Source organism: Phycodurus eques, chromosome 14 (genome assembly GCF_024500275.1).
Source record: "Phycodurus eques isolate BA_2022a chromosome 14, UOR_Pequ_1.1, whole genome shotgun sequence".
NCBI classification, from domain to species: domain Eukaryota; kingdom Metazoa; phylum Chordata; class Actinopteri; order Syngnathiformes; family Syngnathidae; genus Phycodurus; species Phycodurus eques.
In genome coordinates this window covers 8,442,103-8,459,951 of record NC_084538.1, presented here as the reverse complement: position 1 = coordinate 8,459,951, position 17,849 = coordinate 8,442,103, and the positions used below count along the sequence as shown (strand labels likewise).

At 39.2% G+C, this 17,849-nt stretch overlaps 2 protein-coding genes across 2 annotated transcripts in view; both read right to left on the bottom strand.

The window, feature by feature from the left end:
• Window positions 1-2,877, bottom strand: part of rcan3 (regulator of calcineurin 3) — a 45,885-nt gene extending 43,008 nt beyond the window's left edge. Inside the window, exons 1-2 of the mRNA XM_061696984.1 lie at window positions 2,747-2,877; window positions 872-1,135 (exon numbers count right to left, since the gene is read on the bottom strand). Of these exons, the coding sequence (XP_061552968.1) occupies window positions 872-1,090 (219 nt within the window). The 5' untranslated portion in view covers window positions 1,091-1,135; window positions 2,747-2,877. The remainder of the gene's footprint in view (window positions 1-871; window positions 1,136-2,746) is intronic.
• Window positions 2,878-3,359: 482 nt separating this feature from the next.
• On the bottom strand, window positions 3,360-14,765 carry nipal3 (NIPA like domain containing 3). Its single transcript, XM_061696956.1, has 12 exons — window positions 14,742-14,765; window positions 14,527-14,653; window positions 14,271-14,339; window positions 13,316-13,487; window positions 12,560-12,619; window positions 11,959-12,104; window positions 10,680-10,776; window positions 10,459-10,594; window positions 9,076-9,164; window positions 8,749-8,812; window positions 7,613-7,707; window positions 3,360-7,529 (listed from the first exon to the last, which is right to left on the bottom strand). The coding sequence occupies exons 2-12, from the start codon at window positions 14,560-14,562 to the stop codon at window positions 7,342-7,344; spliced, it is 1,152 nt and encodes a 383-aa protein (XP_061552940.1). The 5' UTR covers window positions 14,563-14,653; window positions 14,742-14,765; the 3' UTR covers window positions 3,360-7,341.
• Between the last annotated feature and the right edge of the window lie 3,084 nt (window positions 14,766-17,849).

Sequence of the window (17,849 nt, the reverse complement as noted above, 5' to 3'; positions counted from 1 at the left end):
ATGCCAGCTGGGAGGGCAGGACAGGACAGCATCATTGGATTAAAGGGGCGGAAAATTAAAAGTCTGTTTTTTTTTCTATTCACCTCTAAGCAGGCAGGGTGCAATGATCCAACCATTCTTGTATGGCCCAAAAAAAATATTTTTAGAGACTTTCCAGAGGGGACGGGGAACGGGCCGAGCTAATTCATCGGTCACCATGACAAAACCATTCTGAACGGTGCAGGTCATTTTTAAGAAGCATTTTCACATTTTTAACTGTCAGACTAGTGTAAAGAAATGTACACGATCCTGAACCTATCTTACATAAACAACTGCATTCAGTAGTTAAATTATTCAACACAAATTAAGCACCTTCACATGATGCTCATCAATAGCATCAGCTAGCATACTAGCCTCAATAACACAAACTTATGTGACATCACACATGGGCAAACAAATATGCGCACTTAACAAAAACGTTATTAGTTAGAAAACTTAGTTTTGGCATTCACACACAGGCAAATTTTAATGCATTTTTAGTAGCAGCATCGTAAAAGAAAGAAATATACTTTCGCTTTTGACCGTGCATGAGGTGCATTCATGGGACTAAACACTATCAATGAATCCAACCGTACAACAACACCAAGTTTCCACCAGATGGTGCCAAAGGAATACTTTTATTGAGCACAAAACCAGCGAATATGAAGAGATTTCCAATAAATAACGGAGGACAAATTCCCCCCCACCCAAAAAAAATAATCAGCAAATTCATGAACTGCTAACCACGAATGTGCCGGGGGTTCTCCGTACATCTTTGTCCAGATCTACACCAAAATATTCCTTGTTTGACTGTGTGTTCCTGTGTAGTCAGGGAGAAGCCAATTTGACTCACCCTGTCCGCGTCATCTTCGAACACCGCCTCATGGACGCCACACGCGAAGAGCGCGGCGGGCAGGTCGCTGAGGTCCATCATCTCCTCGGCGATGCCGTCCTGGTCGTTCTCCCCGAATACCATGTCCTCTTCCTCCTCCTCCTCCTCCTCATCCTCCTCCGGGTCACTGCTGTAGGCCTCAGAGCCATTGCTCCACGCCTTGGAGCTCTCTCGCAGCATCGTGAGGCTTGCTGGCGGGTGCGTCACAAGCAGGAAGATATGGCACTAGGGAGAAGAGTGGAGGGTTTAAACTAATTAGAATTTAAATTCATCCATCCATTTCCTATATTGCTTGTCCTTATTAGGGTCGTGGGTGAGAGCTGGTAGAAAATGAATGAATGGATGGATGGATGGATGGATGGATGGATGGATGGATGGATGGATGGGTGAGAGCTGGAGCCTATCGCAGCTGGCTTTGGGTGAGAGGCCGCAAGGTACACCCTGGAGGACTGGTCGCCAGACAATCGCAGGGAACATATATAGTACATATAAAAAGTCTGCACACCCCTGTTCAAATGACAGGTTTGTGTGATGTTCCAACATCAATGTGGCCTATAACCTGTACAACTCAATTGGGGAAAAAAAATTATTTTCAAGAGTGGAACTAAAAATAAACTGCTGCGATAATGCGGCTGCACAAGTGTTCACGCCCTGTTATAACTCAGGATGTGGCTGTTCAGAATCAACTAATCATATTCAAACTCACTGAATGGGAGTCAGCACATAACTCCCACCATGAAAAGTGCCTCTAATTAACCCCAAATAAAGTTCAGAAGTTATTGTACACTTTGTAAGTTACTAAAGGAGGAAAAAATTTTCGTGTGCAGATAATTTTTTTGTTGCTTTTTTTCCATTGTGCCAAGTTACACTATCAAAATGGATGGATGCTGTAGACAGTATACAAAATCCATCCATTTTGTGTTCTTTGTTACCTTAATTCTAACTATTTGCTGTTGCGGTTTTACTATCCACTATATAAGGTCCACTCCAGTGTGTTTTTCGTTCGGTATGTGTGTGTTGAGGGACGGGTGCCAAAGGGGGTCTCGCCCAGGGCGCCGTTCAATCTCGGACCGCCACGGATCAGAATGAAAAGAAACAGCAGATTGCTCCACAAACAAGCGCTGAGCCAACAGCGACATCTAGTGACATTTTAATGAAACATACAATATCGTCCACTTGCACGACACAGCCTGACGCGCTGTTAGGATTCCCCACATAGTTTCTAGGCAGGACACGCCCTGCTCCAATATTACTGGCTCCAGAACACGCGCCGCAGCGTTATGATTGGCTGTTTTATCCCTGTCGAATCCTAACCCAACCTAATCCTAATATTAACCCATCCTAACTCCAACTCTAGCCCTAAACCTAATCATAACAAACTTCTTAGTTTTATTTCGTACAAATATGATACATTTTTGGGATGATCTTCTCGTTACATATGCGTAGCCTGCCCTTCCCGAGAAGCAGGAGCCAATCATGTTGCAGCAGGGCGTGTCCTGCCCAGAAACTGTGTGGGAATCCTAATAACGACAACCTGACACGTTTGGTTTAAACTTGGCTAGGAAGGTAATGCATTCAAATATTTAACAATATAAATATGTGTTTTGAGTAGAAAGAAGTACACGTAGAGTTTATTTGCACCCAAGGACAATCAGGTACACAGAAAAGACTCCATATTACGTAAGGAGCTCATTCAAAATGCACACCGACAAACGGTATCGTAAACTCGGTCCACATTGCACACAAACGACCAATTGACGCACACAAACAGCTAAAACACACATCATCATACTCGTTTGTGATTAAATTATGAATGCCGGTTGTTGCATAACTCACCCGACTAACGTTCTTGAAGATGAATCTTCTCAATAGGAATTAAACGCAGAATTTGAGGAGTCGAACGCGCCGTGACGTCGCTTATCGTCCTCAAAAAAATATATATTTCATTTGCTCGCTCCTCTGTCAAATGCGGTGTTTGTTATGATGGGATTAGTTCGGCGCAACCTATCAAATCTCAACCCGCGAGGTGGGCCAATGAGACGGCGGCGGAGTTTGAAGGTAACCAATCGAATAGCAGACCCCGGACCGATGCCCCGCCCTAGGGAAGTTCAGGCGCAACCGGTGGCTCGCTCATCTCTTGAGCTCTTGTTATTGAAAGCGAACGACTACAGTACACAGCTAACTAAATACATATTTTAAACGTTATGGACAAGGCGTTTTCAGAAATACTAAATCAAATGTGAATGCACGGTTGGTGCCGATGTGTTCGTCTGTAAAAGGTGACTTCCAGTAGGCTGCTAAAAATCAAACGGGAACGAGACAAGTGTATTTCGTCAAAGTGAAGAGGGAATAAAATGGTCGTACTTTAAACACTTAAAATCAACAATCACCATGGCAAGAATCTTTTTTTTTTTTATTGCAAGTACCCACTTGCTTATTGGGACATGTGCAAAATGCAATGTATCCTGCATTACTAACAGAGGCATGGATTTATTTTCACACAATTTAAAACCGTGCCCATGTTTCCTTATAACACGTCTGTGGCACGCTTTCGGCAGGATCAACAATTATAGTACACTTTACACAACCAATTTCTTGTCTTGATAAATAGCAGAAGTTCATACACTATACTGTGTCTATGTGGCATTGATGGTTGCTCAAATATTACACTTGACGGTTGGGCAGGCACTCCAGCGACTCAAGTATCTGTAGGAACAATAAAAAGTAATATTTCCACAACAGATCCCCTTTAAGTTTAAAAAAAAAAAAGCGCCAACACAGTCAAAGCATGAGCATATTGTATTTAATTTGGGAGTTTGATTCAAGTAGAAACCCATGTTGTTAGGTCAGCAAAACAGCATGAATCAGAACTTTTCTGATCTTGAGGGAAAAGGAGAATTTAGCCTAAATATTGCTCACCCAAAAGTGCCAACATTGTCAAAGTATTACTTTTGTTTTTTGTCAATCATACACAAAACAAGATCACACCTAATGCTGGCACACCTAAATTCATTTTGTAGACATAGGGGATTGCCTGTTTATATTTAGTGTGGCGCTACTCCTCTTTAAAGCACAATACATCAATAAATATAATAAATTAAAGAGTTTGCATTCGTCCCTTTCACAAAAAACTTAAAAAAAGGTAGCAATACAACCGCAAAAAGAAGAGGCAGAAGTGGAGTGAACACTGCGCTTGGGGAGACGTCTTAAAGGCAGATACCGGTACTACAACCCCAATTACAATGAAGTTGGGATGTTGTTTTAAACATAAATAAAAACAGAATTCAATGATTTGCAAATCATGTTCAATCTATATTTAATTGAATACACAACAAAGACAATATATTTAATGTTCAAACTGATAAACTTTATTGTTTTTAGCAAATAATCATTAACTTAGAATTTTATGGCTGCAACACGTTCCAAAAAAGCTGGGACAGGGTCATGTTTACCACTGTGTTACATCACCTTTTCTTTTAACAACATTCAATAAACGTTTGGGAACTGAGGACACTAATTGTTGAAGCTTTGTAGGTGGAATTCGTTCCCATTCTTGCTTGATGTACAGCTTCAGCTGTTTAACAGTCCGGGGTCTCCGTTGTCGTATTTTACGCTTCATAATGCGCCACACATTTTCAATGGGAGACAGGTCTGGACTGCAGGCAGGCCAGTCTTGTACTCGCACTCTTTTACTATGAAGCCACGCTGTTGTAACACGTGCAGAATGTGGTTTGGCATTGTCTTGCTGAAATAAGCAGATGTCGCTTGGATGGCAGCATATGTTTCTTCAAAACCTGTATGTACTTTTCAGCATTAATGGTGCCTTCACAGATGTGTAAGTTACCCATGCCATTGGCACTAACACAGCCCCATACCATCACAGATGCTGGCTTTTGAACGTTGCATCCATAACAGTCCGGATGGTTATTTTCCTCTTTGGCCCAGAGGACACGACGTCCACAATTTCCAAAAACAATTTGAAATGTGGACTCGTCGAACCACAGAACACTTTTCCACTTTGCGTCAGTCCATCTTAGATGAGCTTGGACACATAGAAGCCGGCGGCGTTTCTGAGTGTTGTTGATAAATGGCTTTTGCTTTGCATAGTAGTTTCAAGTTGCACTTACGGATGTAGCGCCAAACTGTGTTTACTGACATTGGTTTTCTGAAGTGTTGCTGAGCCCATGTGGTGATATCCTTTACACATTGATCTCGGTTTTTGATGCAGTGCCCCCTGAGGGATCGAAGGTCATGGGCATTCAATGTTGGTTTTCGGCCTTGCCGCTTACATGCAGTGATTTCTCCAGATTCTCTGAACCTTTTGATGATATTATGGACCGTAGATGATGAAATCCCTAAATTCCTTGCAATTGTACGTTGAGGAACGTTGTCCTTAAACTGTTCGACTATTTTCTCACATACTTGTTCACAAAGAGGTGAACCTCACTCCATCGTTGCTTGTGAATGACTGAGCAATTCAGGGAAGCTCCTTTTATACCCAATCATGGCACCCACCTGTTCCCAATTAGCCTGTACACCTGTGGGATGTTCCAAACAAGTGTTTGATGAGCATTCCTCAACTTTCTCAGTCTTTTTTGCGACCTGCCCCAGCTTTTTTGTTGCAGCCATAAAATTCTAAGTTAATGATTATTTGCGAAAAACAATAAAGTTTATCAGTTTGAACATTAAAGTATCTTGTCTTTGAAGTGTATTCAATTAAATATTGGTTGAACATGATTTTCAAATCATTGTATTCTGTTTTTATTTACGTTTAACACAACGTCCAAATTTCATTGGAATTGGGGTTGTAATTTACAGAAACTCCTTAATTCAAAGCAATCAATGGCAAGGCTTCAGCAGCTTGTGGAGATCATTAAGGACATCGAAAAACTCCTTTAACAGTATGAAGTCTGCTCTTATATTGCCAACCCTATGCATGCGGTAAGCTTCAAGGCACAAATCACATTTCCACATGTACTGTTTAAAAAGCACTTTAAAAGTTGATTTGCTGGTCCTGAGCACGATTGTACGTTAAGTTTGTCAAGCTCCCTCTTAGGGAATCCTTAGTTAATTAGGCAGACACAAAAACAGTGGAATCACCAAAGTAAAACCAATTGTAGTTTTATTTTTTATTCACTTATCTCATTAAACCATGAAATAGATTATTGTAAATAATACAACCATTTTATATACGTTTACCCCATTTTATTTTTATCAATTGGCTGGTGAACCTAATTGAATTACACAAATTGAAACAAATTGGTATTTTATGTTTAAAATAAAGTATTATACACATTTTAACTTTTTTGTTGTTGCTTTTTTTTGCCCATTTTAGGAATCAAATGTAGACCTAGCACAAAGGTTTGCCCCTCCCTTGGTTAAGTCAATTTTGGTCTAAATATATTATACATGTTTGAAGACAATTGCTGAAAAAATGTGCAAAGACTGAGAACTATGTAGTACCGAACTGTGGGGATATAGCGCTAAACTATTTCACACCATTTCAGTTTTCCTGATTTGTTTTTGGGTGTGGCTAAAACAGGGCCCAGTGACGCAGTTGACATTCTGCAGGAGTACCCCCTCGCCCTAAAAAGAACATGCACGCCTTCGTTCGCATCAGTGGTTATCCGGTGCAATTTCCATGTGCAGTAGGCTACGCCGCGAAAATGCATCTTCCCTTCAGATATTCCATAGGCATGGCCGCTTTAGAGCGCCTCATTGTTAGCTGTGAGTGCGCACAAGTCATGAAGAGAAAGGCAGAAGAGTGAGGAAGGGGAAAATACAAGTAGTCCAACGTGACATCCAGCGTGTAGGCCGGAGCATCGTGGTGGCGTGTCCGTTTCAGAGCGGCTCCTTGTCACGGCGCGGAAAAGCCGTGCGACGACCCGGTGGGATAGATTCCACACACCAAAGGCTTTAAGGGGGGTATATTTTCGTGACTGAAAGATATAGTTATTGTGCAGGCAAAAGAAAGACGCTAGACGAAGTAGCAGCCATTTTTCAGGTCCAGTAGTGGTATTCAATTGACAGCTGAGCCAGTTGTGGTTTCAGCCACGCCCAAAGCGCTTAGAGCAGAAGACAACAGATTGATTTTTTCACCATTTTGAAGCCTCATTTTACACCATTAGAATTTTTTATTTTTATTTTTTTGACTAAAATTTGGCAGGGTTTTAAGGACACTCTTCTCTGTGGTATGTCAAATTTAGAAGACCTATTTATTCATTATTTAATTAAGAATTTATTTAAGAATTCTAAATATGGAAATCTGTAGGCTCAGTAAAGGTTTTATGATGGTTATCATTTTAGTCTTGAATGAAGTAATTAATTTCCCTCAAATAGGAACTTTTCTTCAATCATTGAATGGATTGTTTGACTTTGGAGATTCCTCTGTAAAAAAAAAAAAAAAAACCTACAGATGTAAAAGCTTGCTGCTAATCTTGCTTCCTGTCAGGAAGCCCACCAGATGCCCGTGTGGGTCTGAAGCCGGTGGTGGGTTCCTCCGTGTTGGCGGGCTGATTAGAAGAAGTGGTTCTGTCACTGTTGACCAGAGCGCCATAAGAGAAACTACCGCTGAACTCAGTCGGGACCTCCGGACCCTTGCTGTGAATGGTCGGTACACCTGATGGTGGACGACACACCTGATTCAGAATCAGCCATCCCTATCACAGTTTAGTTCGTGTACATGCATTTTTTTTTACACACCATTACTCATATTCATGGTGACGTAAGGCTCAAAGCTCTTGTTCTTTTTCCTGGTTCTGGTGATGAGGAAGACACCCAGGAAGCATGCCGCAGTTCTATATAAAATACAAAGAAACCAGTTCAAAACAGTCCACTTGATTACTGTTATTGTGCTGCGGGAAAATTATCCAATTTAACTTAATTGGTCACCCCCCCCAAAAATGATTTGCTACAAATGATGTATCTGTATCATCTATCTATGGTAGCAATGTTTATTGACAGAGCAATGACGTGTTCTTCCACTAGATGGCAGAGGGTACAATTAACCGGTGTAACCACCTGTTCCCATTCACACAACAGACTAATATCTTTGTCGTCAACTAAACAGGCACATTCGAGTAAGTAAATTAAGATGAGATTGTCGTACTTTATCCATCCATCCATTTTCTGAGCCGCTTATTCTCACAAGAGTCGCGAGAGTGCTGGAGCTTATTACAGCTATCATCGGACAGGAGGCGGGGTACACCCTGAACCGGTTGCCAGCCAATCGCAGGGCACATATAAACAAACAACCATTCAGCACTCACATTCACACCTATGAGCAATTTAGAGTTGTCAATTAACCTACCATGCATGTTTTTGGGATGTGGGAGGAAACCGGAGTGCCCGGAGAAAACCCACGCAGGCGTGGGGAGAACATGCAAACTCAACACAGACGGGGCCGGGGATTGAACCCCGGACCTCAGAACTGTGAGGCAGACGCTCTCTCATTAGGCAGTAATTACTGTACCTTTTTGTGATTTTGTTTGGTGGTGTGCCGGGAGATTTTTCTCATGTAAAATAGGTGGATTGGCTCAATAAATGAAGGAAAGACTGATTATTAGCATCGTTGTTGACCAGAGTATTCCACTGGATTTCTTGAGGATTTTCTCAAGATGAGAGTGCAGTTGCTCTACCCAGTGGAGAAGTTAGGAAGTAGCACTTTTCTTTTTTTTTCTTTTTTTTTTAACAAAAAAAACAAAATAAACAAAAAACAGAAAGTCAAAAAGTTTGATCTCACCTGAGATCTCAGTGGTATGAAAAGATGTTCTGCACGTGAAAAAGGTATTTGTAATGAAACACAGATGTATTTCTGGTGGGTTATTTGCTTGACTCACCCCAATAAGAACATGCTGATGTGAAGGATGTCTTCATGACTAAATTCCAAGTAAAACACAGCTCCTAAAAAAACAGTGGGAAAAAAGTAATGACATCATCATTGGTTGTTTTGTGCCAATAGAATGCTTTTATTGAATTGGACTTTTGACATTTTTATTCTGAAAGCATTTTGACGCACGCCAACTGTTTGTTTTAGTCAAGAGCAAATCTACTTTGGCCTGTGGGTTAACAAACATGGAGCTTTCACCCAACCTGCTTTTTAAGCATGCCTCTGCTGATATGTCATTAAAAAAATATTTAACCAATACAAACATTCCGCGACTCACCTGCTAAGACTGCAAAAATGGTGGACAGGATGTAATTAACACTGGCGATCAAGCACGAGTCGTACAGCTTGCAAGCTTGGGAGAGAAAACTGCAAAAAACAATCATGTAGAGAACTTAAGTTACTAATGAAGTTACTATGCATCCATTTTCTATGGTGCATGTCCTCATCAGGGTCGCGGGTGAGCTTGTGAACTTCAGGCGAGAGGCGGGGTGCACGCTGGACTGGTCGTCAGCCAACTGCAGAGCACGTATAGACGAAGGACCATACACATCACACACACACTTGAGGACTAGAGGACACAGGAGGGCCAGAGCCTAGATCCGAACCCACAACCTATGAAGCTGCTAACCACTACTCACCGTGCTACCCAATTAGCAAAGGTCCAATTTAGGCACGTGGACCACTTTTGATATGTGATCAACAACATTAATAATATTAAAAATGTATATGAAAAAATAGTAACTCTTATTAATATTGCACCTTTAAATGGACCCAAGGACCTCTCATGTACTTATTTGTATTTCATTACAGCAAGACGTAATAAATTAAGAGACATACATTTTTATGTTATGTTCAGGTTTGTACAGTTTGTATTTATTTCTCCAGCTAATAATAATAACTCAACTAGACACCTCCCTTTTCCTATCAGCAAAAAAAGGAGTTCCCTGCACAGCAGAGGTGAGAGTAAGTCACATACTGTATGTGCTAGTCACAACCAAGTCTCAAGTCAAAACCTTCAAGTCTCAAGGAAGTCCCAAGTCACTGTGGGGGGAGAAAAGAAAAGAAAAGAAAGAAAAAAGCAAGCTAAGTCGACTCGCCACTAAATTTCAAGCGAGTCAAGTCATAACTTGGTTTAAGCAAGTCGCACGTCAAATCATACAATCTTGCTCCAGTCGCAACATACTGTATATTGGAGTCACATTGTTGGTGACGTAATGTCACAGCCGAACACGGCACCTAACGACAGCGGGGTGGTAGGAGGAAGCCCAGGAAGTTAAGAGAGTCGGCACTGCCCATTACACTCGTCTCGAGTTACCACGCAGCCATCTTGTCTCTGGAGAAAGTTTACAAAACTATCCGTTGTAAAATGCGCACTGCAGAGTCAGCTTTTGTTGTCAATTAATGCATTATCTTTGGAGCTCTTTCAATCATTGTTCATGCAGGTGGCCACTTAACACAGGCAAGTGCGCAACAATGCAGACTCTGTTGCCAGGTTTGCGCAAATGACGTTAAGTTCATTTCTTGTCGTTTTGTGCATTTTTCCAAGTCAATTTTATTTCAACTCAAGTTTCACTTGATATATATTGCAACCTGTAAACCTGTGTTGTTTTTTCCCCCCGTTCAATACATTCATTTATGTAAGTAAATAGTTGCCACTCACCTGGCTTGGAAGACAACTGTAGACACCATGCACACAAACATGACAGTGAAGATGGGGTAGTAAAGCTGCATGGAACCCTCAAGAGTCAATATCAACATGTGGGACACAGCCTTCACAGAGATGACTGTGACTGAACCTGAGCATCGCACACACAAACACATATTGAAAGTATTACATTAATAACTGTTAATGAATGATAGGAGTTGAACTTAGTTTTTTACCCAACAAAGCAACCAGCAGCAGGATGATGACGAGGTAGTTTGCATTTCTCTGTTTGTAGAAATATAAAAGCAGGCAGAACGTGATGATCTCCAGGACCTGCCCAGAAATAAATATGTAACATACCATAAATTCAATAAATACTGTTGGAAATGAAAGAAATGAAATGACCAGTGATGGAGGGTGCATTACTGTAATAGTAGTTGTTTTACACAGAGGAAAATAATATATGCCTGTGAGTATTGTTATATTGTCAGTCTACAAGTGTTGCTGCGCCGTTTGCATTCAAACATCCGCTGCAACATCAATGCTAGTTTCGTTAATGGCGTTTTACATTAAGTGTTAGCATTAAGCTAGCTGACTTTTGTCAGACACGTTAAGTGGTGTTTGGTTAAATAGACTTTGCTTTGTTTAGTTTAGTTTTCCAATAAACAGCTTGAAGAAAGAAATCGGCCTCTTTCTTAAAAACATTGTTCACTATTTATCTGCCAAACTGCTGCTTGTTGTGAAGGTTAGAGCCACCATTTCGCGCTTGTACGTCAAATTTCTGCTCTCAAGTCAAAGTAAGCAATTAGCCAAAAGAGAGCTTAAAAAAAAACTTAAGTCGCGTCACTCATAAGTCAAACGACCACTCTATTCTTAAAGAAGGAGCAGCCTCAACAAGTGGTTCAGAGAAGAGATGAATGTACTGGCTGTGGTTTATGCAATGGCACTGATTGATTTTCAATCTCCTTTCAGCTTCACAATCACTTGTTTTTCCACCTATCAACAGCTCTCTGGTCTGGATGTTGGTTACACCTCTAATTACCCTAAATGTAGTCTTTCAAGACAAATCCGAAAGTTAGCGTAGACATTCAGCTCTACTTATTGTTTGAAAAATAAATGTAATGGGTCACATATGGGCAAAAAAAACAAAACAATCTTGTCTCATATTACCTTTTAATGGCTGGCCAAATCAATCTCCAGACTTAAACCATATAAAACTTCCATTTCTGCTACAACTAACGTTGTCTTCTAGGTTGTGTATGGGCTCCAGATATATACTGTAAATACCAGGAGATAAAAGCTGAAATGTTTAGCTATTGTCTCATATTCAACGTTGATATCAAGCCCAAATGTTTCCAGTCCACTACAAAAAGTTTGTCACCCCACTATTTCAATACTTTTGAAGCGGAAGACTAGCTAGTGCACCTAATGTTGTGGCCAATAAGGGCATACGCTACCAAAAAGATCAGAAGGCAGAAATCATGTGAATCTACTGTGCATTGAGCGTGAACTTACCAGATATAAGAGAACGGGCCATCCGACGAGATGTTTCACTACAACTTCCGCTGTCAGTTTTCCATGCGAGTTTGGCCCAAACGCCACAAAGAGGTACGCCCCTGCCACAGCTAAGACAGAGCCCAAGAAGGACAGCCCGTGGTGCTCTGGAAGCAAGACACATTGCATTATTTTATTCAAATAGACAGAAAGAAGCAAACACTCTTGCCATCCCACAGCAGTGCATGACTCATTACTGAGACTCTTGACAGATACAATTAAAGAAATTGTAAAATTGTCAAGATGTCTTGTTTCTTGTTACCGAGAACACTGACACAGTAAAATAAAAAATAGCAACAAAAGCTGAATTTCCCTTTTGGGTATAGGCAGTTTGGATTTCAGACATTTTAGAGGGCTGCGGGCTTTCCACTGGTATAAAATACATTGACATTTTTTTCTTTTTTCTTTACCACATTCACTGCCATTGACGGCTTTAGAAGTCAAATATCCATGTTAAGTGGCAATGATTCAGTTAAAACAGAGAATTAATCGGAGCTGTCGGATTTCAGCACATATTGTGAGCAGTTGCAAATAAAACATTTTCAGCTAACGTCCCACTTACTTGCAAAGTCCTTTGCCTTTGATTTCTCATGCATGAAAATAAAACCCAAAATGAAGCTTGCTGAAAGACAAAAAGCAAAGGCAACACCTTAACATCATCTTTTCCTCTAAACTAGGGGTGGGGAGCCTTAAATACACCATGCAGTTCTTTAAAAAGAAAAAATAAGAAAAGAAAAAAGTGAGTGTGTGGTGGGATCTTACAAGAATAGAAAAAGTATATTTGAACGAAAAAATGTGTATAGTTTGTGAATAAGGCAATATGACTATAATAAGGTCAGATCTTTTAGAAAGTCATTTTTTCCATATTAAAGTCACAGTATAAAAATTAAGTTGCATCTTGCGAGATTAAGTAAAAACAATGGTATTCGGAACCGTTCGTTTCTTGCATAAATTGCAATAAAGAGGATCTTGTCCAGTTATAAGACAATTTATCTTGAAAATATGAATTTAATCTCTTAATATTAAAACTTTAATTCAGAAAACATGTATTACTTGTCTTAAAACACTCAACTTTTCTTTCCATAGTATCAAAGTTTATTCTCGTACTAGAACTACTTATTTCTTTTCAGTGTGGCCCCAATACTACTTGGTTAAAAAAAAGAATGAAACTTCAGAGGAACTCTTCTAAAAATCTACAACTGCTTTTAATGTATAATTAACATTTATTCAATCAATTGAAAAGGCCCTTGATAGGAAAAAGGTCCTCCACTATTTTAACACTGAGGCTCGATACCTCCGCCAAGGAAGCAACACTCACTCAGGATGGAGACGGCATTGAGAGGTGCTACGAGGCTGAGGGGAGCAAAAGCATAGGACACGAAGTTGGCTGCTTCGCCCAGAGTGGTGAGAAAAAAGCCAAACCACCAGGTTTTTGTGTGGTAGAAGACACGTGGGTCCTTGGCTCCCACGATGGTCACATGGCCGTATTTCTGCCAGCAAAAAAATAAATAAAGAAATAAATAAATAAATAACGATTGAAACAACTAATCAGCTGTGGTTCAAGCAAACAAGCAAACAGCAGTCTAATAAGCAAGGCAAATACAGGATAGTATAATGTTGACAGGACAATAATGTTGAGCAATAGATACACTGAGGGAAAGAAGAAAAAACATACCAGATTGATTGATTGACCGACAGATAGATTGACGGACGGATGGTCGGACAGACAGACATTTCCAGCTCATCATTTGCAAAAATTAAATTTTTGCAGGGTTTCTTTTCAGAACCTATCCTTCATTATTTGCTGAAAATGTCACATATTCACTGTTTTTGTGCTCAGGCCAAAGCAATAAACGTAATGCTTTGCTGCCGTCTTGTGGCATCTTGGTGTCAGGGAACTATGTTGAAGTGAGTTGAGGCGCTTTACCACAATAAAAGTAGTGCTTTGCCCCCATCTTGTGGCATATGTAGGCAATTATAAACCGGGGTGTTCATTACAGACATATTTTAACTATTCCCCCGATAAATAGCGGGGGTTGACTGTGGGTAAGTAGATTGGTAGGTAGATATGTAGGTTGGTAGGTAGTCAATAGCTGACGATTTGGTAGATAGATAGACAGACATTGTGTACATATATATGCAAATATTATACAGTGTATAGGATAGACAAACACGTATATAGCCTGTTAGATAGCTAAATAGACAGATATATAGTCAGATAGACAGCTTTACAGACAGCAAGACAGATGAAATAATGAAAAGGGGCACTGTACCTGAATATTTAAGGAGATGCTGACAAGCACATTTCCAAATATGGCAAGCAAAGTCCCGATGAGATTATTCTATGAAGACAAACATACACAGCAAGTTCAATAGTTGACGACTTGCATTTGTCCCTACTACATCCCCCTCCAAACAAAAAGGGAAAAGAACGCACAGCAAATGCTTAGGCGTTAAATGTCAGTATTGTAAAAATGAATCCAACTTGATTTTGGATGAATAACAAGGTGACTAAAATGAAATGTTTACCGTGTACGAATCTTCGTCTGCTCTGCTCATATCCATCCTTTTAACCTTCGAGAACGATTCAGCGCTTTAAGAAGCAACAGCCACACTTAGGATACGAGGATATTTCATGGTGTCGCTTGTCTCCTCTCTTTCAAAAAAAAAAAGTATTTATTAGTGTATTTATCACTTTAATTTGCCTTAAAGAAGCGCTTTTGTCGAGTAGGACAAACACTGACTTCCGTGTTTTCAGACCAGTTTGGCCACCGTTTCATTGTGCGTCATAACGACACAGCGTCACGTGACAGGAAGAGTCAACCAGGAAAAGCCAATCGTTTACAAATGATCAATTTCACACACAGAAAAAAGTTGCGTTTTAATTTTTTTTTCTCCCCCGGATAAAACCATGATGTGAATAAATTTCTGCTAATGTAAATATTTATGTGCCGCTGTGTTTTCGTTTTATTTAAATAATAGTGTAGCATACGGCCAGAAGGTGGGGCCGTTGAGCTAAAAGTGATCGGATCCAGAGCTGGATCGATTGTACAGCCGTACGCCCCCGACATACGATGTTTCAAGTTTACGAACGGCACTCTCAGTTAGCACCATACTTTCTGCTAATCATTCATACATGGCCAAGAAGTGTTTTTCATACAAAGGCTATTACAGAAAATGGGGGGCCAATTTAGTCACCAACATTTGAAAACGAGACCAGCTTTTTTAAAACTTTATTTCCCTGTGTTTTCAAGTAAAAAACAAAACAAAACAGGTAATAATAAAATATCATATAATTTGATTTGTCCAGTTTAACCATCAACTTTTTACGAGAGACAGTATTTTAATTGTCATGTGCTTTTTAGCACAACCCTGTTACAGGTATTTTAAAGTTGTTTTTTAAAAGTAGATATTTGTTATTGAAATAATATTTTATGTATTATTATCATTAAAATAATAAGAATTAATATAATAATGTATTTATGTTTTACTTTCGATGTTTGGTTATGTACAGCACTTTGTTTCAGCTGTGGTTATTGTTTTTTTTTAAAGTGTCTGTAAATAAATTTGAATTGAGTTGAGATCTCTCAGGCAACTGATAAACATCCTTCCATCCATTTTCTGTACCAAGTAGCCTGTATTTCAAATATATTGTAAATATTTCAGCATAAATCCCAAATTACATTTTATTGAAACAATAATTTAATTTTAGTGTTATTCTAATTATAGTAATAAGGTTGCAATTCAATACCAATGTTTTGCTCGAGATTACATGGTAGCTGTGCGTTGTACTGCAAAACTTAGGTACTGTGTGTAATATAAAAAAAAAAAACTGATATGAAAATGCTTTTTTGGGGGGGGGGGGGGGGTATTATGAGTAAACGGGCTGCATTAGTTTGAGTGACACGCTCCATCACGGCGGAAAACTGAAAAAAAAAAAAAAAAAAAAACAGAAGACTGTTAGTTGTACCCATGATCAGGGCAATTAGCTTGATGATGTAATTTCTGCTGATTCATGTAGCTCAATTTTTTCTTCTCTTCCTCCAGATGGCAAAAAAAGGCTTTAGTAACGGCTTGCTATGTTGAGCAACAAAACTTCAGAGATTTTTTTTTATATATTAAGATGTGTCTGAGATGAAAACTAAATTCTTTAATGATTACAATGAAGATATATCAAGAAAATCCTACCCCCCCCCCCCCCCCCCCCAAAAAAATAATTCAATTCAAATTCAAAACTAATTTAATCTGTCACATTTGATTTGTTGGTCATCAAGGGAGGGACAAGAGAAAAGAGTAATTTTAGGTGGTGCTCAGGAGCCAGTTTGCATAATAGTAATCACTTTTAATAGAGTTACAGTTACATTTGGTCTCAGGACAACTCCAATTTACACAACAAGTGTATGTTTATGTATTTTGCACATGGGTTATTTGAAATTTCAAAGGGGGAGGGCAGAAAATGTCCTCCAACTATGAAAGGAACCTCAAATATTTACTGAAATTATACTTTAATACAGTTATTATAGCTTAATGACTATGGCATGTTCCGAAAAACCCCTGTAATTGTAGCTTAATCAGACACTCATTATGACCAACACCAAAGTGAAAATTTAAATCCATTAGCGTCACTGAGGTGGCCTACCTTCCTCTCCAAAATACAAAATGATAATCTTGAATAATTTTATTGTTCGTTTTTTTTTTTTTCTTTTTTTAATTTTTGTATTATCAGAACTGTGTCATAGGTGCTATGCAGGAGGGGCACAAAAAATGCCAAAGAACCAAACAATAGGTGCCAGGGTGTAAACTCCCTCCTTAAAGGAACTTGTGTTTCTAAAAGGAGATATTAATCATGTTAGGAGCTGATGAGTCATTGCATCCATTCGCCAAGAAATATGACAAAGGGCGGAATGGTATAGGAACAGTTTTCTTTGAAAAATAACATTTGAATGGATGTAAGTAGCAAATTATCTATGTATTAATTACAAGATCTATATTGGAATGCTGAATTTATGAACAAAAATCTTTATTTTAATCACCAATTTTCACTGTAGACTCAGCGCAAAACTTACTTTTACAAACCACTCCTGTTACAAACCACTCCTGTTTCACTGTTTCACTCCTTTTACAAAGGAGTGAAACATTACAGATGTGATGATAAACCAGTGATTCCCAACCACTATGAGAGCTCGTTGGGGGTGCGGCGGAAAATTTTCCAATTTCACTTCATTGATCCTATGATTGTAATTTATTTACTAGAAATAATGTATCTTTGTTCATTGAAGACAGACGATGCATACATTTCCTTCCCTATGTTGTCAAAACTCGCCCTAATGATTTTAGAGATACATTTGATTGATTGCATTCAAACTAAATGTATGAATTAATTGTATTTATTTCTTTAAATCAATATTTTTATTTAATGGTCGTATTTATGTAGCTGTACTATGGTCTCCTTAATTTGTTTGCAGTACACTTGCTGCGCTAAGCCACACCACACGTATTATCAGGAACACATCGAGTGTAACAGGTGTGCAGAGGTATGTGGTAAAATACATACACACACTGGCTCCAATGTTACCTGCAAAGTCTAATGAGTGCCAATACAAAATCTGCATCTCATAATAATAATCACAATATCACTTGCAATGTTGGAGGGATATTGATTTAAAAGGGATTATTATTGGGGTTGTAGTTTGCGAAGGTGTAAAACTGTTCTACATAGCTTGGTTGCCTTATTTAGAAACAGCAAACAGCATTTCAAACAACAACTATAATAATTTGATTATTGTTAAATGTTTACCTACCTAAAATGAAGCAACTTTGAGTACTATCCGTTGTCTATCAGCCACACACAT

Excerpts from the sequence above, each read along its gene's own strand:
- nipal3 (XM_061696956.1), bottom strand. The coding sequence starts at position 14,562 with ATGGATATGAGCAGAGCAGACGAAGATTCGTACACG. Across the intron at positions 14,340-14,526 it reads CAGACGAAGATTCGTACACG|AATAATCTCATCGGGACTTT; the intron begins GTAAACATTTCA and ends TTGTCTTCATAG. Across the intron at positions 7,530-7,612 it reads CACCATGAATATGAGTAATG|GTGTACCGACCATTCACAGC; the intron begins GTGTGTAAAAAA and ends GTCCACCATCAG.